The 24,566-nt window shown below is 38.7% G+C and overlaps 3 protein-coding genes across 4 annotated transcripts; 2 read left to right on the top strand and 1 right to left on the bottom strand.

The window, feature by feature from the left end:
* Nucleotides 1-40: 40 nt before the first annotated feature.
* LOC133532232 (translin) lies at nucleotides 41-9,758 on the top strand. Its single transcript, XM_061870811.1, has 7 exons — nucleotides 41-395; nucleotides 555-642; nucleotides 1,391-1,487; nucleotides 1,649-1,764; nucleotides 3,122-3,204; nucleotides 4,661-4,752; nucleotides 5,311-9,758. The coding sequence occupies exons 1-7, from the start codon at nucleotides 318-320 to the stop codon at nucleotides 5,444-5,446; spliced, it is 690 nt and encodes a 229-aa protein (XP_061726795.1). The 5' UTR covers nucleotides 41-317; the 3' UTR covers nucleotides 5,447-9,758.
* Nucleotides 9,759-10,007: 249 nt separating this feature from the next.
* LOC133532231 (uncharacterized) lies at nucleotides 10,008-14,233 on the top strand. 2 transcript variants are annotated; one of them, XM_061870810.1, is made up of 4 exons: nucleotides 10,008-10,065; nucleotides 11,509-11,753; nucleotides 11,903-12,104; nucleotides 13,945-14,233. In XM_061870810.1, the coding sequence occupies exons 1-4, from the start codon at nucleotides 10,029-10,031 to the stop codon at nucleotides 14,091-14,093; spliced, it is 633 nt and encodes a 210-aa protein (XP_061726794.1). In that variant the 5' UTR covers nucleotides 10,008-10,028; the 3' UTR covers nucleotides 14,094-14,233. The 2 variants fall into 2 exon arrangements, with proteins under 2 accessions (XP_061726794.1, XP_061726793.1); XM_061870809.1 differs by lacking the exon at nucleotides 13,945-14,233 and having other exon boundaries at nucleotides 11,903-12,619.
* A 793-nt stretch (nucleotides 14,234-15,026) lies between these two features.
* LOC133532230 (zinc finger protein 271-like) lies at nucleotides 15,027-24,553 on the bottom strand. Its single transcript, XM_061870808.1, has 4 exons — nucleotides 24,297-24,553; nucleotides 23,800-24,003; nucleotides 21,318-21,488; nucleotides 15,027-17,879 (listed from the first exon to the last, which is right to left on the bottom strand). Exons 1-4 carry the CDS (start codon nucleotides 24,397-24,399, stop codon nucleotides 16,135-16,137), a joined length of 2,223 nt encoding a protein of 740 aa, XP_061726792.1. The 5' UTR covers nucleotides 24,400-24,553; the 3' UTR covers nucleotides 15,027-16,134.
* Between the last annotated feature and the right edge of the window lie 13 nt (nucleotides 24,554-24,566).

Below are 24,566 nucleotides of genomic sequence, written 5' to 3'. Positions count from 1 at the left end.
GATAGCCCAACCTGTTCAAGTGTTAAGTAAACGTCATAATCTCTCGTCTTTGCTATTAAAATCGCTGCCAACTTGGTCTGATTCTAATCAAATGCCAACCAACTACAACTACCTATAAAAAAAACTGTTTGTACATTTTAAGCTTTTTTAGTGTAATGCGCTGGCATCATTTTTACATAAAACCTTTGCCGCGTGAAACGAAACGCAAACTCTTGCACTTCCCCCGCCGCCGTACGTAAAGTTCCGGTTGTTTGCGATCCATAATTTGTTGTTTATTTACACATTGACTACATCTTATAAGTAAGAAAACATTAGCAATGGGTGATAATCACTTAATAACTTCCATCTTTACGGAATTTCAGAAAACTCTTGACGAGGAGCAAGAATTGCGGGAGGTAAGATCGAAATAGAAATTCATAAATGTAAAAACATCTATTTTTCAATAAAATATCAATTTTTTACTGTTTGAAGCTGCATAACATATCTTATCAGGGATAAATTGAGTGTCATTACATATTTATGGTGTATTTCATGTGTTTTCGAAATAATTTTAGGTTATCCGCACAGTATGCAAGGAGGTTGATCAAATTTCACGCGAGGCAGTCACAATTTTGCAGGTCATTCACCACAGTGAGGAGGGAAGTGAGTTTATTTTATATGTCTGATTTTAGGCCATCTGCTGCTATATAACCTGATTTTAGTCCACCTGCTGCTGCTGTTTCTACTAGAAACTTCTTAGGAAATGTTTATGTATAAATTCTTAAACAATTTAGCGACTTTTTCACGCACATGTGTTCCTGGTTAGGGCTTCTGCACAAATCACGCGAGGTTCGATAGGGGCGGAGGGGGTCACGGAAAAATCAGGTTGGGGGGGGTATAAAGAGACCATCAGGTCAAAAAAGTAGCCGAAAAAACCTCGCGTGATTTGTGCACAAGCCCTTATGTAAGTTGACGGCACCAATCATGGGACATTTGACAGAAAATTTGGAGTATTTTTGATATTTCACTGACACCTGTAAAATTTCTACCAGTTTATGTGTTAAAAGTTAAATGTCCTATTTGTCCTTTGTTTTCTATGTATTTATGGTATTTAATCAAAGCTGCTGCAATTGGTTTCAATATTATTAACAAATTAACATTATGTTTTTTGCTCCAGTCATGGGCCATTACTTTTCAAACTAACAAAAATCAATGAAAAATCAAAGTTAAGCAGCTATATTGCTCTTGATAATAGTAAAATTTTGCTAGAGCTTAAAAACTGATGGCAAATACTAATTTTACAGGATTTGTCTATGCAAACCCATTACTGGTGCCAGTCCCATCGTAGGGATGTTTACTATATGCGATTTTTATTGAACAACATAATGTATATTACATAAACTAATTCCAGTTGCCCCAGCCTGCCAGCATGCTCGAGAGCTGTTTGAGAAGGCCCGGGCCGGCTACGCCAAGCTGCGGGAGACAGTGCCAGCTACAGATTACTATAAGTTTGTATCTCTTTTTTCATTAATTATCTCAGAATAGATAAAAATGCTATTAATCAATGTGTAATAACTAATACTGAAGAAGACCTGCTTGAAATACTGGGGTTGTGGACGACTTATTACGTTTGTTAAAATAGCATCTAATTTGTGATAAAATGACGCAGGTACCATGACCACTGGCGGTTCATGACGCAACGCTACTGCTTCCTCATATCCCTGACCATATGGCTGGAGAAAGGCATCCTGGCTACACATGACACAGTGGCAGATGTGCTTGGCAGTAAGTACAAATATTAGATGGATGCGCTTGTGAAAATTTCATACTACTTTCTTGCATTTTCTATCATATCGATTTTCTGCACTTAAATCCTTGATATTTGGTTAACATATACCTTTCTGTCTTCGCATAAATAAATAAAATGAGCAGGACATGAATAATATGAAAACGCTTATTCTTGTTTGTGTGTGTGATGACTATAGTATCAGTTTAAACCTAAAATGGCAACTTCAAATGACGAGCTTGTAAGAATAATAAGTTAAAATGGATGTCCGTGCAGATAAAAGCAAACCCCTCTGTTATTAAAACACACGTAACAAGCAATTAAAACAGAATAAATAGTCAATATTACCTTAAATTCTCAATACTGCTTGATAACACTAAGTTAGCTGTATAAATTCGGCATAACTTGTCATCAAGTTATTTATTTACCTTGATTCAGAATTATTAGAAACTGCTAAAACTATCACTAGATGCTATTTGGATTACTAGTATGATAAATTAAATAATGAACAAATATAATTGAAAATAAAACCGTTTTATTATAGTTAATAAACCAATTTATTAACCTTATCATCAACAACTAATAAATACAATCACTAATACTTTATAATTCACCAATATATTATTTAATAATTAATTCATCAAATTAATCAAGTAAGTACAAAAACATTAACATAATGATCAACATAGTATTTACTTAACTTTCAATATTCCTGTGGCGACGATTAACTCAGTGCTGCAGTGCAACGAAGAATCACAATGAGAATGATCCAAATAAATGGGGTCGGGCCCTTTTATATCCACTGCTAACCAGCCACTCGCAACTGGTTAATCATGCCATTTGTCGTTCGAGAAGTGACGTCACAAACGTATCTTCTCATTTATCGAATAATGCAGAATAAAATGATCACAACATCTTTTCAATAAACTCCGTTATACATAATTACTAATAAGTAATATTAATACATAATATAATCACTTTAAAATAGTTAACAAATCTTATTAGCAGGTTAACTACTGTCTCAAAGTTACCACTATCCATGTTTCTCTAATCAACCGTGGTTTCGTATCGTACCCACATAAATCACAAATTGTGTAAACTTCACGTGATATTGAGTTAAGTGTTTAAATAGTGAATATTTATCAACATTGGACGTCAAAGAGAAACAGGTCAGTTCCATACATAATACAATTTATAAATAATAATCTAACAAGCTCATCAATCAATTTTTAATTGATAAAATATCATAACTACAAAAGTAGTTGTTTTTGGCTGGCAAATCTAGATCTCTGGAACTCAAGGGCTAAACTAGATTATGCTATCAATTACATTTCAACATTCCTTTTTTTGTTTCAGTCAGCGCAGTGGAGGAGAAAGAAGGATTCCATCTGGATGTTGAAGATTACCTAGTTGGCCTACTTCAGATGTGCACTGAATTGGTAAGTTGTTCTTTTTTTTTAAAACATTGCGCTACTATAATATGGGCCTTGGGGAGGCGCCTTAGTGACATCTACCATAGAGTGTTACACTTCTTAAACGGCTACCGGAGTTCCAAGTCATATCGGTAATTGACAATGCGTCATCCCATACTAAATTAATTTTGTATTTAGCAGAACTGTCTGCAACAATGCTGTTAAGGTAAGAAATGTATCAAAAGTGGAAAATTCACTGCCTCGGGCCTTAACCTGCGACTCTGGATTACTAGCCCATGCTTAATGCATGTATTAGAGTCTGTATATTCTTTTAAAGGCCATTAGCCGGGTCCACACAGAGCGAGCATACGCGTGAGGCAATTTCCTCACGCACAATACGGCCAGTGTAGACGTGCCTCGGCCGAGGCGGCGAGCTTGAGCGAGGAAAACGCGCGCGCCGCCCCAGCTGAGGCACGTCTACACGGGCCGTATTTTAAGTGAGGAAATTGCCTCACGCGTATGCTCGCTCTGAGTGGACCCGGCTATTTACATGATTTACATGTTATGGATTTTTGGGAAATTCTGTATATTCCGCTAGCTCTTCGCCTAATTTATCTAGGTGAACAGTCATTTTGGTATGTTGTTTGTAAAATCAATTTATCAGTAGATTAAGTCGACAAATATGTTCAAGCTGCCAGAGTTTTTTAATTTCACAAAGAGTTTTCTCTATTGACAAATTGGTTTACCGGACTATACTAGTGGCTCTGTGCCCTGTAAACTTCTCGAAACTGGAAGCTAAAGCGATGCAATGTTCATTACTTTGGGGTATCTGATCAAACTGTTGAATGCAGTTTACCCATGCAACGTAAATTGCTTGCATGATCTTGCTATTCTAAACCTCGCTTAAAACAAAATTTCACGAGAATTGAGTGAAAAATGCGATCTGTAGAGAAAAACAGCCGGACAGATATACAAATGCATTTTTGGTCAAGCTGAAACGGAGACGCTTCGCTTGCGTTTCGGGCTCGCTCGGTCAATAAAAAACATATAGTAATACAATAACCAATAGGCGAGTCCACACAGGGCGAGCATACGCGCGCGGCAATTTCCTCGCGCACAAAACGGCCCGTGTACACGTGCTTAGTGACGCCATCTTGCCGAGCAAATTGGCTCGGCTGAGGCAAAAGTTACCCGAGTACGCGGCCGCGCGAGCGCCTGTCATTTGCCGCGCGAGGAAATTTCCTCGCGTGGCTGCTCGCTCTGTGTGGCCCGCCTACTAACGTGTTATTGTTAAATTATTTTCAATAAATTATTACCCCCTTATTCATAAACGTCTACTAAAGTTGACAAGCCGCTAATAATAGTTTGTCCCTTTCCATCATACCAATACGTCGGAAAGGGACAAACGATTATTAACGGCTTGTCAACTTTAGTAGACGTTTATGAATAAGGGGGTTAGTATTTATTAGTGTTGTCCTTGCAGTCGCGGCTGGCGGTGAACGCGGTGACGCGCGGCGACTACGCGCGGCCGCTGCAGATCTCCAAGTTCGTCATGGAGCTCAACGCCGGCTTCAGGTATACTGCTTTATAGGGCCTACCCGTACATATCATAATTACATCTACACTTCCCGATATGGGGCCCGAAATCAGTCCCGATGTCGGGCCTGTTTGTTATCCGTATCGGAATATCAGCAAATGGGACTGCCTCTGGTCGCAACAACTTTTGTCATATTTTTAATGGCCATATCACTTTATGCATCAAATTGTTAGTCATTAAAATCTGTAGTCAGAATTATTCCTGACCATAACTGGGTTTTTGTCATAATTGAGTTATGTCATAATTTTTATAGTCATTAATTTAATTCGCATAAAATTTTAGGTTAGGTTCGTTAGGTATGCACAAAAAATGTATGTCATCAAATATTATGGCTATAAATGTATGACACAGTATAATATTACTTTTTATTGGATGCGCAATGACGATTATGATGCCGATCAGAAGTGGACGTTTTCTGTGGAATAGCTAACATTTTTTTCGCGATACCGGGGTTGGTCCCTAAATAAATAAATTTGGGGGTATACTAAAAAAAACTCGATATACACAAAAAGCGAATAAAAGTATATTTTTTGCAGACTCCTCAACCTGAAGAACGACCATCTTCGCAAGCGGTTCGACGCCCTCAAGTACGACGTGAAGAAGATCGAGGAGGTCGTGTACGACCTCAGCATCCGGGGGCTGCTGCCGCGCCCCGACCCCGTCGCTGTTTAAACAACTCTCCTGTCCTCGTTTCAACAGATTCACCTTAAACTGTTTATACAAGGTGCCCGTGAGTATCGCGAGACATTTTAACTAAGCATTCCTGGTAATATTTAGAAACTAAAATGTCATATAATTTTCTGGATTAGGCCTAGTTTCAGAGATAATTAAATGTTTTTCGAAATCATTCTTTCGCCATAAGTCGGTACAAAACAGATTTTTGACTGCGGTATTGCCACTTTGAGGTCTAGTCTAGACATACCTATTGATTGACATCGATAAATTAAAAAAATGTTTTCGAGAGGCTACCCTCAAATATAAAAAAACTTTTTAGTTAATTTTAGGTTATGTGTTTATCAATAAAAATTACGTTTTATGTACAGGAGTGCTCAAAAAAAGGGGATAAAAAAAATTTTGCTTCTGTTGCCATCAGGAATGTACCGTTAAAATCTCTCGCAATGCTCACGGGCACCTTGTAGTAAGTTTAAAACCGTATGAAAGACTTATGCGGTAAAATTTTACATAGTGTCCACCAAAGTGGTTTTTTCAGTGGTAATAAATGAGAAAAAAGAACAGCGGCACCAACTTTGTGGTAACATCTGGGAATCACCCGGCGATTCTGTGGCATAATTGTTAATTATGAACACTGAAAATATTAATAAGGGAATAATTGTCATCCTTGATGTTATGTACGGTTTATTTAATGATAAATGTCAAGATGTGAGTGAAACATGATGATGTGGTTGGCAACTGTCGACGGTTTGCAATTTGCATATATTATAAAGAATTCTAAGGATTATTTTAACAAGCAGAAACGTCTGCGAACGATGCTATTAAGCTTAGAATCAGGGGTCGGACAAAAAGTGCGCATGACGTCAAACCACTTATAGGATGATTTCAAATACATAGTATTTTTGATTTTCATAAACAATTATCACTTATCATTTATCAACCTCTTTATTAAACCATATCGCCACTTGAAATGAGTAAGTACGTTTTTGACTGACACATTGTCAATCAGATGAACAATAAATTGACTTCGTTACTGTTTAGCTATTGTATCTTCACGATTATATTTAGCTAAAATTTATATTTACTAATGTATAAGAAAACGCTCTAAAATGTCATGTCATCTTTACTCGAATATTGTGGCAATTTTCCGTTTTTGGAGGTACGTGACAAACACGTATAATGCTAATCTTACCTACTGTTCCCACTTTTGACTATTAAACCTATTTATCTGAGGATCCCACAGACTTGTTCTAACTAATTTCAAATAATTATACCTTATGGTAACAAGTTTCGTGAAATTTATTTTATTCACTACATCACCCTACCACCTGTATTATTAATTCCATGGATTTATTTACGTTTATTTTGTTACTTCATTAATACTACTTTGATACTACATGTCACACGGAAGTTTAAATACAAACTCAAACATCATCCTGTGTGTAAGATTACGTCATTTTTACGTCATCCGCACTTTTTGTCCGACCCCTGCTTAGAATAAATTTAAAAATGGAAAAATTACTGATTTGGGTGGGAATTGAACTCACGGCATCTGGATTGACACTCCAGTGCTCTGCCAACTGATCCATCAAGACCTCATCCATAGTCAGCGAATTTCCAATATGACTTGGAACTCTGGTAGCCGTTTAAGCGTAACGCTCTTACGGTAGATGTCGCCAAGGTCCCCTAGACCCATATGGTGGAAAGATTCGCTGATGGATGAGGTCTTGGTGGCTCAGTTGGCAGAGAGCTGGAGTATCGATCCAGTTGCCGTGAGTTCAGTCTCACCACTTTTAAATTAATTCTAGGGATTGACAGGTCAAGCTATGCTAGCGCCATCTGTAATATACTCAGGGGCGGCCTTAGCTTTTGCGAGGCCTGTGTTTAGTGGCAAATAAAAAGATTGATAGGTTGTATTAAGGAAACGTCTAGTAGAGAGTCCAAAAGCCTAGCATCGAGAGAATTGAGCTCGGTAATGAACTAAACCCATACACCTAAGTGTTATGAAGCGAGGCCGAAAGCCGACCTCGGAGCGCCAAATTTTGATGGCTTTCCGTGCAAGGTCGAAGGCCGTACAGCAGGATAATAGAGCTTGGAATCGAACTCTCAGATGGAGGCTGAATGAATGGCTGGGAGGATGGATGGAGAGCAGCCGATTCAACGGAGCCACGCCGTTTTGTCGCCTAGTGTTTAGTTGTAATTTTATATAATGTATATGTATGTTAGTCTGTAAGGTATTTGTAATATAGTGAGCCTCACTAGCCTAGAAATAAAACGCCAGTTACGGAAAGAGAGACCTAAGCCCTCCTACGTGTACACGTTCAACGCAGCTGGCCAACTTTATTGTCACGCGTGCAATAGAGTATTTAAGAGCAAGTTCGGCCTGGCCAGCCACATTAGGGCTCACGCTAGACAACGTCCATAATATGTTTATTTGGGGTCGCCGTCATCGAAAACGATGAGGAGGACTATATATATTTGTAATATGGGCCTTGTTGCCTGAATCAAATTTTAAATAATAACTAACTATTGTGGCGCAGTGATCCAAGAGGGTCTTGGCCTCCAAAACGAGAGAACGCCACCTGTCCCGATCCTGTGCCACTTCCTGCCAGTTATCGGCTTTGAGTTGGCACAGATCCGCCTGTACACTGTCGCTCCAGCGGTATCTGGGCCGACCCACTGGACGGCGGCGAAATGCCACAGACTTCGCTGGTTCGGCCATTTACTGAGGATGGGTGAGGATCGAGGTGTTAAGCGAGCTTATTTGGGGAATTTTAAATAATAATATTCTTTATTGTATAATAATAAGATCGGCCGAGGCTGAGCTACAGACAAGATCTAATGGCCAAGTGTTTTAATGCCATAATGCCGAAGGCCGAGCTAGACGAGAGCAGAGCTTGGACGTGGACAAACGGTAGAAGGCCGGACCGACCGATCCTGGCGCGTTTCCATGCAAGGACCAGCTGCAGAAAAGAATAGCCTGTAAATGAGCCAATGTTATCTGGACTCTCTTGCTGCTCAACCTTTGGCACTGCTCGAAAGTGCAACTTTCTCGAATGTTTCGGGTCTGCAACCGTATGCAGTTTTGTTTTAATAAATTGTGCTTTCATAATTGAAGCCGGCAACCCGGCTGGCCTAACGTGGAGCTCGCTCTTCAGCCACCTAGGGCCTTGAAGATCATTCTGGCGATCCGCCAAACCAACACCTTTTATTCATGTCCGTGGTTTGCTGTCCTAAAGCTCGGCCAGCCTTTCGGTTCCTTACTAAAAAAATTACCATTGTCATATCTGAACTCAACCCTCCTGCAGCTCTGCCTAGGACCTCGTATCATGGTGGTGGATTCTTGAGGCGAAGGCTGGAATCTCCCTCTTGCTATCCTAGTTTTGGCATGCCAGTTTTATATATATATGTATACCAAATTGCTTGCGGCGCAGCAATACCAAGTTTGACTTCTTAGTTGTTCTTGCAATTGACTACAAGCATTTAAGAGTCCGTCTTAGCTAACTCTGCGCCGACTGCTACTCCACGGTAAAAAAAAATGCTTGGCCTGTTGCGCGAGGCCCACGAAAGCGCGAGGCCCGGCAGTTGCCCCTTTCGCGACCCCCAAAAGCCGCCCCTGAATATACTTCGACCGGCCAACCCTATTATCAATATACTATCTAGTATGATGAAATTAATGAGTTAACGCTTAGATTTTTGTTTATAAGTATGGTGAATTCTAGGAAATGACTTTAGATCATTGACATATATCTAAGGACGAGCCTTACGGGCACTAAGAATGGTGCTAATTCAGTGGTGTCACTCGCGAATTCGGGCCAATCGTGCAGTCTAACGCATCTAGTTGTGACCAATCGCGCGCGTGATGCGAACTCATCAACCAATCGCGTTGTGGCGTTAGACTGCACGATTGGCTCGAATTCGTGTGCGTGACACCGCTGTACTGGCCCTATTCTCATTGCCCGTGAGGCCCATCCTTAGATGTATATGTCAATGCTTTATATAGCATTGTGTACTTATGTGTACCTATGATATAATATTTTTTTTCTAATAAATTGAATAAGATAACCCGTTAAAGTTAAGAACACATCTCGTGTAACGTGTTCTAACAATTTCAGTTTGTGCGGCCAATTCACTGTCAATTCATCCTACTTTTTAACTAAAATGACAGATTGGCCTGACAAATTGGGACAGAAGAATTGTCATTTTGGTATCTTTATATTTAAAAAAAAAGTTTAAATAGTGAGACTGATCGAGCGCATTCTTTGTTTGTCTAATTTATGTTTATTACGAATAAACAATAAGATTTTATAAATGACTTTAATTTATTCCGTCTCGCCCGGTGACTAACTTTTTTATATGTTCAAGTTTATATATATATTTTTAATTTTTATTGTTTTAGACAAGTTTATTTTAGTAAAAAAATGTAGTTAAGATTATCACCTATACACCACCATATTACAATAAATAGTTATAACCGAGCAAAGCTCGGTCGCCCAGGTACTTGTTAATTAAATATCGTAATAAACAATGAACAAGTAATTACTGGAATAAACTGCCATGGAACATAACAATACGATAAGAGATGATGCAACGACGCGGTAGTTTCTTCGTTTTAATATGTAAGTATGACATTTTACAAATAGGTATTTATTTATTTATTACATAGACATAACATATCTAAGGACGGGCCTTACGGGCACTAAGAATGGCGCCAGTTCAGTGGTGTCACTCACGAGCAAATCGGGTAGTCTAACGCAACTAGGTACGAGTAGGTAGTTGCGACCAATCGCGCCCGCGATGCGAACTCATCAACCAATCGCGTTGTGGCGTTACACAGCACGATTGGCTCGAATTAGTGTGCGTGACACCGCTGTACTGGCCCCATTCTTATGGCCCATAAGGCCCGTCCTTAGATATAATGTCAATGATATATTTATATAAAATTTCACGATAATCGATTGAGAATTGCGACCTGTAGAGGCATGGGTGTAGGCAGGTACTTATGGCAAGACCATGGTGATTTATATTATGTTCCATCATCTACCCGTACAATAGATGAATTAATTATAATATGTAGACGCATGAATGGCCTTATCTTGGGTAGACATCGTGGGTGTTAAGGCGATGAGCGTGATTAAAACACTATCCCCCTTATTCATAAACGTCTATTAAAGTTATGATGCCGCTAATAATCGTTTGTCCCTTTCCGAAGTACCTATTCCTATTGCTATGATGGAATGGGACAAACGATTATTAGCGGCATCGTAGCTTTAGTAGACGTTTATGAATAAGGGGGAAAGTAATCAACTAGCATTTTCATTTTCATGATTATAACCAATATATCCATAAAATTCACAATCGTATTAAATTCAGGCACGGACTTAACTAAATTACTATGTATTATAATTATAATGCAACAACTAGCGATTCGAACCGTTGAGTTTTTCTTATTATTCTACTTGATTACCGGTCATAACGGTCGCCCCGCTACCATCGATACGACGCTTCGCTAGAGCGAACACACTACGACAGGCGAGCAAGTCCGCTCTTGATCGGATAGATAGCGCCACTGTTGTACGCCGCCACCTCACTACAATCGATACGACAATCCGCTAGCGAATTCATTAAGTTAACATGGAATTTCAATTTTATTTGCATAGACGGCGCCATTGCTAAGCACCTATAATATTTATTTATTTATGTTGTATTAATAATAATTCAGCCTATATACGTCCCACTGCTGGGCACAGGCCTCCTCTCATGCGCGAGAGGGCTCGGGCTATAGTCCCCACGCTAGCCCAATGCGGATTGGGGACTTCACATACACCTTTGAATATCTTCGCAGATGTATGCAGGTTTCCTCACGATGTTTTCCTTCACCGAAAAGCTGGTGGTAAATATCAAATGACATTTCGTACATAAGTTCCGAAAAACTCATTGGTACGAGCCAGGATTTGAACCCGCGACCTCCGGATTGAAAGTCGAACGTCATATTCACTCGGCCACCACCGCTGTGTGTGTATATGTTGTATTGTTTTTTTTTAAATCTGGCATATGTTCAGGTATATTACGACAGACCATCACCCAACAGCTATCTCAGGACGCCTACCAGAAAGGCGCGGTGCCGTCCCGACGACCGACCGAAGACCCGAAGCTGGACACAGAGCGGCAAACGGAAATGCTAATGATGTCTGCCGCTGACATTATACACGGGACTAATCCCATGGTGTGGCGCACCGCGGACATCAGGATGAGGAGCGACCAGTGCGCGTCGTTTGAGGTCGGCTTCGTCTTCAAGACTTTGGAGGTAAATTTTACAGGTGCCGAGAAAAAAAAAAAAAAAAAACAAAAACAAATTATCTCTTAAATGTCCCATGACTGGTGCCGTTAACATAGATATATGTCAATGCGTTTCACCAATTTGAAAACCATTCCAACTAAACGTAAATCATTTAGGATACCTTCAGAAAAATGCTAGACATCTACAATATGACAACGGAGATACGCAAGAACAGGACTGCAGTGGGCCACGGTCACCACGGCGACCACATGGTGTACTTGCAGAAGATCGAGAAGCTGCACTGGCGGGTATACCACCTGCACAACATGTTGCACGAGGTCGAGCGGAAATACAAGATGGACGCCACCATTAACGCATGTAAGCAAAGTTCATATAATTCCGACCGAACATTCTCGGTGTGCCTCGGTGGAATGCTACCAGGCGATTGGTTGATGATGATAAGTTCTCATCACGCGCGCAATTGGTCGCAACTAATTGCGTTGGACTGCACGCTTGGCTCGCATTGCTGGCACCATTCTTGGTGTCCGCAAGGCCCGTCTTTACGAAGTAATTGGTATTTAAGTCAATAGATCTAAGTCATTAATCAGCCTTTCTCACCCACTGCTGAGCATAGGCTTCTCTTCTAGTCCGCCACCTGTCCTGGTCCTGGTCCCGATGAGCTAATCTCATCCAGAAGTGACCCGCAATCTTCTTAATTGCCATTGGAACGTGCCAACGAATACCAGGCGCTTCTTTCATCCGAAAGCGGCCACCATTCTGTTAACATTTTGGTCCACCTGCCAATTGCCATTACTTTGCCTAGCAACATGTCCCGTTTAGCTAGGGTTTAACAGGACTTTTTAAATCCCGAAATATCGGAACGATACGTTTAAGATACTTCTCTTCTTCCTCGCGTTGTCCCAGCATTTTGCCACGGCTCATGGGAGCCTGGGGTCCGCTTGACAACTAATCCCAAGATTTGGCGTGGCACTAGTTTTTACGAAAGCGACTGCCATCTGACCTTCCAACCCAGAGGGTAAACTAGGCCTTGTTGGGATTAGTCCGGTTTCCTCACGATGTTTTCCTTCACCGAAAAGCGACTGGTAAATATCGAATGATATTTCGTACATAAGTTCCGAAAAACTCATTGGTACGAGCCGGGGTTTGAACCCGCGACCTCCGGATTGCAAGTCGCACGCTCTTACCGCTAGGCCACCAGCGCTTCAGATACTAAGATACTAAAGGTCTAATTTTTCAAACATCAGATAAAGTTATCTCCCTTTCTTTCACATGCAAGAAGATAAGAGAGTGTCATGTTTATCTGACAGATAATTTTATCTGATATTTGAATCAGACCTAAGGCCTACTTATTAGTTTTTGATTTGACGGTAATTTTGAATTTGTTTTGTTTTTTGATTATTATTACAATACAAATACACTTTATTGCACACCTCAATACAGAAACAGTACAAATAATACAACACATAAAGAAGAGGTAAACAACAGGCGGTCTTATCGCTAAAAAGCGATCTCTTCCAGACAACCTTATTATTATTATTGACATTTTATAATGATATGTCATAGTGTCTCATAGTGTTGTGTTCCTGCCGGTGAGTAAGGTTGCCAGAACTCAACGAGGGGGGCGGGTTTAGTGTCGGCAACGCGCATGTAACTTCTCGTCAGTTGCAGGCGTAGATAGGCTACGGAGGCTGCATACCATCAGGCGGGCCGTATGCTTGTTTACCACCGACGTAGTATAAAAAAAATGTTTGCATGCCAAATTATTGACGATCATAATATAAATTCATATAGATAAATATAAGAATAATTTATACTGCAATTTATCATTATGAAATAAATAAATCAAACGGAGATACTATCCAGACGGGACAATAAAATTGCCAATTTGATCAAAAATCAAATTTGATTGCCAATCTCATCGAGCGTCCAATAACCTTGAACTTTATGCTGAGAGTGCCACAGAGATGTAGGTACATGTTATTTCCCTGTTAGCAGAAAATTTTGTTCAATAAATATTTATGTAGGTATGTGGTTAGTTTTGCACATTGTAATGTTGACAGAGGAGTACCTATATCTTTTTAATCAGTCACCCGTTGACCACGCTGTAAACTGGCTGTAAAGCGTATTTTAAATTCATTATACACGATATAATCCGTCTTAAATAGTTTTGTTTTATAGTAATCTTTGTGATTTTCAGCGGGCGTGTTCGAAGACGGGAAGCGCTGGACGCGTACCACTACGGACAGGCCGCGTAAGACCTGGACGTACACCAGCAAGCGCACCACCAGCTGGTGGCGGCCGCTGGAATACGGCTGGAATACTGACTACTATTTCAACTGGAAGTAACGTCCAACCGACCTGACCTACCACCATTGTTGAAAGAAAGGGATAGTCAGTGGTAAAAGCATGTGTAAAAATATTTTTGCCTTAACAACTAATTTTATTTTGTTTTTGTATCTCGTGACAATAAATTATATTTCTTTTCATCTATAATTTATTTCATTCATTACACTCCTACCAGCACAAGAGCTTCAAGACCTGGACCTACACCCGGAGCAAACGCACCACTAGTTGGTGACCGCTGGAGTACGGCTGGAATACTGACTACAACTTCAACTGGAAGTAACGTCAAACCGACCCGACGTATCACCACGGACGAGCCGCGCAAGACCTGGACCTACACCTGGAGCAAGCGCACTATCAGCTGATGACCGCTGGAGTACGATTGGAACACTGAAGTAACGTCAAACCGACTTGACCTACCACCAGTGTTGAAAGAAAACTTTCATTTTATCTACCTACAATTTATTTCATTCAGTACGCTCCTACCGGCACAAAATCTTCAAGACCTGCGGGCTAAGCACGGTCATACATATCGCTTGTCACGTTGTAACAAGTATGTAAGTCCGAAAGTGACAGGCATAGTGACAGGTGATAAAAATGCAACCATTCTGCCACCGCTGGACGTACACCTGGAGCAAAGCCACCACCAACTGGTGACCACTGGAGTAAGGCTGGAACACTTCACTACTACTTCAGGAAGTAGCCTACAAACACCCACACACGCACGGACGCGCGTGCGCGCGCACACGCACACGCAGACTCACACACACGCACATCTCGAAAATGATTTAATTTACTCTTCAACTTAATGAAATTTTGTGTCGTCTCAAAACTTATGAACAGACGAGGTAGAAGCCGTCTTGAAGTATAGAAAACATGAAAATTGCGTATTGCGCCTATTTTTCAATAAAATGCAAGGGATCAAATAATACAGCATTAAGGCCTTATTTTTATTTTAATATTTGCATATATTCGTTTAGTGTCCGATTTTTTTTGATATGTTTCAACATTCAACATGTATCATCACAGTCATTGCCAACTGAGTGCATATAGTTGTAGTTAATAATGTAGTGTAAAAAGCCTCGAACTGTTTGAGTGTTGGTGCACACCTGTTATTGGTGCATAGATAATAATATCTACGTGGCCACTATACTTGTTACTTTGCTAGCTTTGTTTATGTACTGTTGGTGTGTCTTATAAAATAAAATAAATAAAAAACATACTTTTATTTATTTATATAACTAATAGTACAAATTGTAATTCAAAAATTGTACAATGACTTATGAGATAACAATATGAATAATACTTAATTTCTAACTACTAAAAATAATGATGTACCCTAGATAAGTAATGTTTTAATTAGATAAATAATAATATGTGTAATCCCATTAGCTGTAAAGTGTTGACATGTAAAATACTTATATTTTATCAATAAATATTTGATTGATTGATTGATTGTATAAGGCAGTCATTTTAGCTCATGTTACCACGTATAAATTCACTCCCTTACTAAATTAACCTAGAAATCTGATGTTTATATTGATATACCTATTGCTACAATATTTCTATGCCTATCATGTTTTGGCAATAATTAAATTAGAAATTTAAAAATGCAAATGGTTCTTAAAAACATGGCTGTTTACATTTAGACTAGTCTTCCTCTGATGGTGTATAATAAATACAGATATACCACATATCTACTAACATTTTTTTATTCCACAACCTAATTTTCACTTTCTGAATTGACTTATATTTGAATAGTCTTTAAGAGATAAGTTTTATAGGTATTTTGTAATCACAGTTCATATCATATAATATCAATAATATGCCGTAAATTAAGTAAGTTTCTGAAATTGTTTTATTAATGTGTATGTAATTTAGTATGATTTCAAGTTATTTAGTAAAATTTTAGTTTTGGCTCTTTATATGTTTTTCAAGTTGAGTATACATGTATTAGATAGCATTCCCAACCAAAAGCAATATTTCCTTGTTTACTTTATTTCGTTGAAATAAATCTGTTTTGTTAACGAAAAAAAAAAATCGACTACAAAGCTATTTTTGAAAATTTCTCGTAACTAATTATTTTCACCCGTACAGTCGCGTCTATGTTTACGCAAAGTACTTGCATCCACAAATCTTCACAAAAATAAGGCCTTTCGCCAGTATGACGTCGTCTATGTATTGTAAGCGCTGATAAATGCGCAAAACGTCGGTCACAATCTTCGCACGAATATAGCTTCTCACCAGAGTGAGTCCGTACATGAGAAGACAAACCAGACGAACAAGTAAACTGCTTTTTACAAACTTTGCACGTAAAAGGCATTTCGCCGGTATGGAGTCGTATGTGTGTATTTAAGCTATGTGCATGTGCAAATGCTTTTTTGCATATGTAGCATGTATACGGCTTTTCACCACTGTGTACTCTTTTATGACTGATCAAACCACTTGACAGCAAAAACTTTTTTCCACAAATTTCACAAGAATAGGGCTTTATGCCAGTGTGGATTCGTTTGTGTCTTACCAAGTAACTGTAATCTTTAAACCACTTATTACATATTCCACAGGCAAACGGCTTTTTGTCACTGTGAATTTGTGTGTGTATATTTAAGTGACCTTTTTGGGCGAACTGTTTGTCACAAATTTTGCATGAATAAGGCTTCTCGCCAGTATGAATACGTTTATGCGTCTCCAAATAGTCCAAACGGGTAAACGATTTCTTACATGTTTCACATGTAAAATTACGCTTCTTGTGAATTCTTTTATGCTTTTTCAAGTCTCTCGATTGAGAAAATTTTTCGTTGCATATTTTGCACAAGTATGATTTTTCTTTGTGAGTTTGTTTATGTGTATGCAAACTTTGCGAATACGCAAATCGTTTATCGCAAATCTCGCAAAAGTAAGGTTTTTCGCCAGTGTGAATTCGCTTATGCATACGCAAATGCTCTAATCGCGAAAACTTCTTTTCACATACGTTGCACGAGTGAGGCCTCTCGCCTGTATGGGTCCGTTTATGTTCCTTAAAGTGTCCAGAATCTGAAAACTCTCGATAACATATTTCGCACTTATACGGGCGTTCACCAGTATGGATTCTTATATGTACGCCTAAATTACCCGAAGTCTTAAAGCGTTTTTCACAAAACTCACACGAATATGGCCTTTCGCCTGTATGCACACGTTTGTGTAATTTTAGACTGTTAGAATACGCAAACTGCTTTTTACAAATTTCGCATGAATACGGCTTTTCGCCAGTGTGGATCCTTATATGCAATTTTAAACCGGTTCTGCTAGAAAACGGTTTACTACAAACATGGCACGAAAAAGCCTTTTCCCCTGTATGTTCTCGTTTATGAGCAAATAAAGTACCACTATTCGAAAACTGTCTTTTACATACTTCACATGCGTACGGCTTTTCGCCAGTGTGAATAAATGTATGCGTTTCCAAGTTTCTTTTATGTTTAAACTTTTTCCCGCACGTATGACAAGCGTATGGCCTCTCTATTTCACAAATGTTACTTTGAATATGGCGTATCAAGTAAAATTTTCGGTGAAACGTTTTGCCACAATCGTTACACACATACTTATTAATCTCTGGATTATTTTTATTCCTGTTTATTTCATGTCGTGTATCAGAGGGTACAGACACGGCATGATTTGCTTGTGATTGGGTCGCAGCGGGCCCTATGTTGCATCTGAGCAGCGCCTCGTGGTGTTGGAGACGTACGAGCCTCACGCTGCAGTCTCTTAGCTGCAGGCGTTCTTGCTTCGCCGCTGCAGTGAGGTTGGAAGCAGCTAAAGAAAAAAAAATCAAATCACAACAAAAACAAGCTTAAAATCACTAGATTGAGTTTGAATTTAGTAAATTTACAATCACTAGTTGACTTCAGAAATGCTCCTTACGTTAAATTACCACTGACGTTTCGAGGACGGCGTTGTCCCGGCGGTCTCAGAGAACAGTCCGAAAGCTTAATTAAACTCAATCAAGTCCCGTTTTATAATTAATAAATGTGTAAAACTCGTGATGATTAAGTAAGTGATATGAGTGAATGAATGAATGAATAGAGCTTTATTAATTCCATACAGATTGACTTAAATTAAATTACACATAAATATTACCATTGATAATTTGATTATTGCATGCTAAGTACAATAATTAATAATACATTTAAACAAAATTTAAAGGAAAAATATCAACAACATGCATTATTAGCAAATTTCTGTTTGGCCCAGTGGTTGACTGGTAGAGAATGCCTCAAGGCATTAAGTCCGCCTATTGTACGTTATACTTGTACTTGTGCAATAAAGTTTAAATAATAATAATAATAATTCACGACGGCATTTTCAGGGGCCCATCTAGTGGGCGGCGAGTCACCGCCTGCCTCGATAACTAGTGGAAACATTGTTATGGCAGGTGTCCGGACGTCTTTGCAATAACCCAGTCTCATTGTCCTCCCAAACTTCAATCCATAGACCGTTATACTGTTCACTTTACTACAATAGTCCCAATGCCTGTTGCGACCGGTTCATTGGTGTCTATTGTTGCGCCCGTGAACGGGTTCCAGCAGGCGTTCTACATGACATTAAAGCTCTCCAAGAGGCCTCTACGTGTTGGATCTATATCCCCATGCAAGCCTATCAAAAGACCGGGATTTATAGGCCCGTGAAATCCAAGGAGATACAATAATAATAATAATTATTATTATTTAATTATTTGTGAATAAAATTAATATTTTAAGACCGAAGGGGGTCCACACAGTAAGTGACATACTGTTAAGTTTATAATTTATACATCGTGTTTTTATTGAATTCCGTTAACTTCGGGGTATGGTTAAGTACGTTTAAGGAAACTAAATAGCATAGTTAATTTTAAAAAGGTTTATTTATTTATTTTTATAAACAGTAATTAAATATTGCATATAGCGTTGTTGTAACACGGGACTTACATTATTTATTTATAAATGTATAAACTTGTACTAAACACTAATCAATATGCAAAGAGGCCCTAAGGTAAATGTACACGTTCGTAGAGGCCTTATAAGATAAAAATTAAGTATAGATTATCTCGGAAATGGAGTCAGTTAAAATACAAGTTACTTAATTTAAGCTCAGGGATGCACCCTTGAGATTAAGGCTCAGTAAGAGCGTGTTCTTCTCTCACTCTCACTGAGCGCAAGTGTGAGCGAGATGCAAGTGCGTGCTCGGGAGCTCACATATCATGTTTTTTTGTTAAATTTTTTTGTGCGTTGACATAAAAAAAAACTATTTACTAGATCTCGTTCAAACCAATTTTCGGTGGAAGTTTGCATGGTAATGTACGGTCAGCTGCAGAGAAAAAGTATTTACTTACCAAGTTTCAACAGTATAGTTCTTATAGATTCGGAAAAAAATTGCTTTGACATACGAACAGACAGACAGAAAGACATGACGAATCCATAAGGGTTCCGTTTTTTGGCATTTGGTCACGGAACCCTAAAAAGCGCTACGACTTTTTTTTTACTTAAAAAAAAAAAACACGGTGTATATAGTATAGTAACTAATGGGGTTGACAACCGCCAAATATTTTTGAGATGGCACCAGCGTAGGTTTTACCTGTCACTAGTTTTGTTATATGAGATTCGACTTACAGGGCTAGCATCCAGGCCATAGAATTTGACATATTTCGTAGTATTGACAGGTAAAACGCATGCTGGCGCCATCTGTAAACTGACTGGCCAACCACATTAGAAAGACAAATCAAATCAAAATATTATAAGATTCATATACTAGCCGTGTCTTATCCAACCTCGACATTGGCAGAATCATCAACACCTTGATGGAGCCATAACACGAAAAATTGATTGAAATCAAAATGGTTATTTAGTAGTCCGACAGCATGGTGGATCTTCGAAGCTACGTTGACGCTTTACGTCTCTTTTGTCAACGGTTTGGACTCGTCATAAGTGCTTCCAAGACGCAAATCCTCAAGCAACCACCAAGAGATAGCTTTTCTGCACTTGTTATCGTAATTAAGGTCTTAGCACATTGTTACAACTCAACAGCCACTCGACTCAAAATTAAATATTGAAATTAAAGCCTTATCTTGTATGTCCTATAGTACAATGTTTAAAATTTAATAATTTAAGGTAACTGTCGGGTGGTCTACGCGTCGTCCACTCGTCGTCCACTAAGGTGAACCAAAAGTGAGTTGAGTTGGTGTGGAATTGGTATAGTGTGCGAAGACCTTTAACCATTAAACAATCGTGGCTTTTCAATAGCCGGGTCCACACTGAGCGAGCATACGCGCGAGGTAATTTCCTCACGCACAGGCGCGCGAGTTTTCCTCACCCGAGCGCGCCGCCTCGGCCGAGGCACGTCTACACTGACGTTTAGACTTTTCTATTGGGACCGTGCGAAGTGCATGGTGGGGGTAAATAAAGCGATCCCAGCGCATAAGGTAGTAAAAATTTGAAGTAACTGCGGATAGCGTCTTTAACATTTCGTACAATTATATGGCTCGAAATGAAACTTTGATTTACGATTACTCCTGAAATATTCATTTAAATTGTATGGTGTAAAGGACCATTGTAATCTGTATGAAATGCTTAATATAACTAACGTATTTATTTTGATAATTGTTAATAATGTATCCATGTAAATAGCTTTGCAAATGCCACATATTACGTGATCTTTTTCTAGAAGTTAAGAATGGATATAGTAAGTTATCCTTAAAAGATAGACATTTAACATCGCGGACTTTTTTGTAGACCTATGAATGAGAAACAACCCCACCATACATTGTGTTGTTATAGCTCAAACGGATTAGGCAGCGTTTTCGATTAAAGCTCCTAGCCAGCGTGATTTTTTCCGAAAACATCGTTTTATTCAAACAATTTACACAAAACCTTAACAAGTTATATACTTAAGCCTTCCTCAAGAATCACTCTATTGATAGATGAAAGTCGTTTGAAAATCCGTTCAGTAGTTTTTAGTTTTGGAGTAGTTTTATAAGATGTAGTGAATTGACGTTTTCCCCTAGACTTGCGGACACTAGGTTGCGTGACAGTCGTGCACGCTCCCATTAGGAGCGCGGCGGCACGTGATTGGTAAACTTTTTTTAATAGCTGACTAGTAGAGCATCGAATGGAATCTTATAGTTGAGTTGGGAGCCCATACATGAAAAGTACGCAATTATAGTTTGGTATACGATATCTTAATGCAACCATTAGTCGTCGAGTAGAAAAAAATACTTACAACTGTTATTCTGTGTTTCAATTTTCATGTCAGTTCCCTTGTTAACACATGTTGAGGACATGATCTTATGGTTCATTGTCTTGGGACACATGTGAATAAGTTGTTTATCAATGCGCTCCAGTCTTACGAAGCAGTTCTTCAGTTCCCGCCGTTCTTCCTTTACGGCCGCCCCTGAAATTATGATTTAGTTAAAATATTATAAGTTGACATGGGAAGACGAGTTAAGGCAAGTAGCTGGAGCCTTGTGGAGACGACAGGCTCTGGAGTCTGGACAGAGACGGGTGGAGGAACATGGGAGGGGCCTATGCCAAGGGCAACCAGACAAAACGTCTGCGGAGAAAGGTAAGCAGTAAGTAAGTAAGTTGTTATGCACATCACAAACTTTTAAGAGGATATGGGAGCTGAAATTTAAATGTTTTAGGTGAATGTATCGGTCTCGCTTACGAAAGCGGCTGCTAAAACTAGTACGATAAGGACAACGCCAGGTTAGGCGAAAAATCTCAAAAAACGATATTTTGTACTCGACTGTTTCCTCCTCCAAAACTTAACAAAATGTAACGAAAATTTGAGATCTACGGTAATGAAATTATCAAAAAAAAAAAAACAGTCCAACACAGATATTAATAATAATAATCTCATAATCTGTGTTGAAAAAATCATTGCTCTAGCTTCAAAAACCACGGAGGAAACAGTCGAGTATGTTTGTATGGAGAAATGACCACTCTTGTTGGCTCTTAATCCAGAAAAAAAGAAAATCAGTAGCTTCATACTTCTCCTAAGTATTTTCCGATGAAATAATCAGCAAGAATCAGCGGGTGATGTGTTGTGTAGACAACGATATATATAATATATAAATATTTATAAATACTTAAATACATAGAAAACACCCATGACTCAGGAACAAATATCCATGCTCATCACACGAATAAATGCCCTTACCAGGATTTGAACCCGGGACCATCGGCTTCGTAGGCAGGTCACTATCCACTAGGCTAAACTGGTCGTCAAAATATAATATATAAATAAAATAAATAAATAAATAAATATTTATAGGACATTATTACACAAATTGACTAAGTCCCACAGTAAGCTCAATAAGGCTTGTGTTGAGGGTACTTAGACAATGATATATATAATATATAAATATTTATAAATACTTAAATACATAGAAAACACCCATGACCCAGGAACAAATATTCATGCTCATCACACGAACAAATGCCCTTACCAGGATTTGAACCCGGGACCATCAGCTTCGTAGGCAGGGTCACTATCCACTAGGCCAAACTGGTCGTGAAAATATAATATATATATGTTTAAATCACAGATCCACGCTTGGCTGATACAGAGATGTTCTTATAGTATTAGTGAATTTTTAAATAACGATTTAAGTAATGGGATTTGATTGTATTTGACTTCAATTTTATTTTGTTTCATTTTTGTAATTGCATGATTTTTATTAGGTAAGAGTTTAGATTATGATTTATTATTGTATTAATGCTTGACATCATTCATTGTAAGGAAATGTTTGTTTGAATACCTGTAAAGGTAGAGTCTTGGTGAGTCCATGTAAAATTGTTACAATAGTAATTACTGGCAATGTAACTCATTTCTCACAAACAATAAAGATTATGATTATGAAATATTTATCTTATACCTCTAAACAAGCAATTCTTGTATCTCCGCAAACCTCTTGCAAAGCTCCATCTCCCAGATATAAAAAAATACATAGAAAACATGACTCAGGGACAAATATCCATGCTCATCACACGATTCACACAAATAAATGCCCTTGCCAGAATTTGAACCCGGGACCATCGCCTTCATAGGCAGGGTCACTACCCACTGGTTGTAAGGTAAGATTTTACTGTCCTTTAGGCTTTATTTCGTCTCATATTTTTTGTCATCATAATATTATGTAAATTGCAATTTTTATGTACACATGACAAACAGATTTTAACAACATATTGAGCGGCTATGGCATTGCTGACCCTACCAGCTTACAAGGATCCATCCATGTAAGGTAACCTGAGATGGAAAGGTAGATAAACCATTTATTCTCTTGCCACAATACACACACATAAACAAAAAATAATAGAAACAATAGTAACACCAAAATAAAAATAAAATAAAGAACACAAAGCGTCTATAAAAGGTAGGTAGGTTTACTGTGTTGTTGCAACAAACAAAAGGGTTCTGGCTCAGTACTACTACTCATTCGAGTGAAGCACTGATAATTCTGCTAGAACCCAGATCACTAACAGATTATCAATGTACCCAGAAAATATACAAAAATAATTAGTAGCTTGCCTATTAAATAATAATAAATGTCATAGTATGGATTATGTAAAAGTGGATCAGAATTTGATTTTCATGGAGACAACTTACAAAGTATATTTGCTCTCCGGGTGGAACTGTGATAAATCCACTGTCTAATCTATTAATTTAAAAACAAAATAATAAAAACCATAGATAAAGTTACCATGAAGTGTGATATTTGTATCCTGCACCTGCATGTGCTTTGATTCCAGCATAGACTCGTCCTGCATGCTGTGGTCCATGGAAAGGTTTGACACCATGTCGGCCTCGCTCACACCTTTTGATTTTTCACTTTCTCCACACGACAGCCCATCATTCACGTGCTCCGCCTCATTGATTTTGAGCTCTGTCTCCTCTTTAATGTAAACTGCAAGATTTTGAAAACACCTAGCTTATATGTTACATTTTTACTTAATTAACATAAGACAATTCAGCTTCATACAGCAAAACCTTCCACCAGTACATAGCTACCCATAAAAACTTCTCACCAACAGCCTCAGATAGAATAAATGGACAACCTATAGCATTATTTTGGGTATGAGGTATGGTGATAGAACCTTATATCCAGAATTATACAAAGTAAATTGACAATATAGTAGATTTTTTGTTACTGACAATATTAAGTTTGTATCTTCACTAGGAATAGACCTTGACACTCACCTTCGTCAGCGAGCAGCGATGCTGGCAAGTCCCACACGCACTCCCCGCCGTGGTCTTGGTCACCCGCTGGCTCCTGCTTCACGCACGACGCTTGCGCAGACATGCTAACTAGACTCCAATAGGTACATCACAACAATTAACACTAAACAACAGCTTTTGCCAGGAATGTTACTTCATGTAGCTAATGCGACAAAACAAGACGAACCTTAGTAAATTGCTGCACATTTTTATTTTGTGCTGACGAAAACAATAATGAATAACCTAGATTAG

This window comes from Cydia pomonella, chromosome 26 (assembly GCF_033807575.1).
Source record: "Cydia pomonella isolate Wapato2018A chromosome 26, ilCydPomo1, whole genome shotgun sequence".
NCBI classification, from domain to species: domain Eukaryota; kingdom Metazoa; phylum Arthropoda; class Insecta; order Lepidoptera; family Tortricidae; genus Cydia; species Cydia pomonella.
This window is presented reverse-complemented; position numbering and strand designations above follow the sequence as displayed.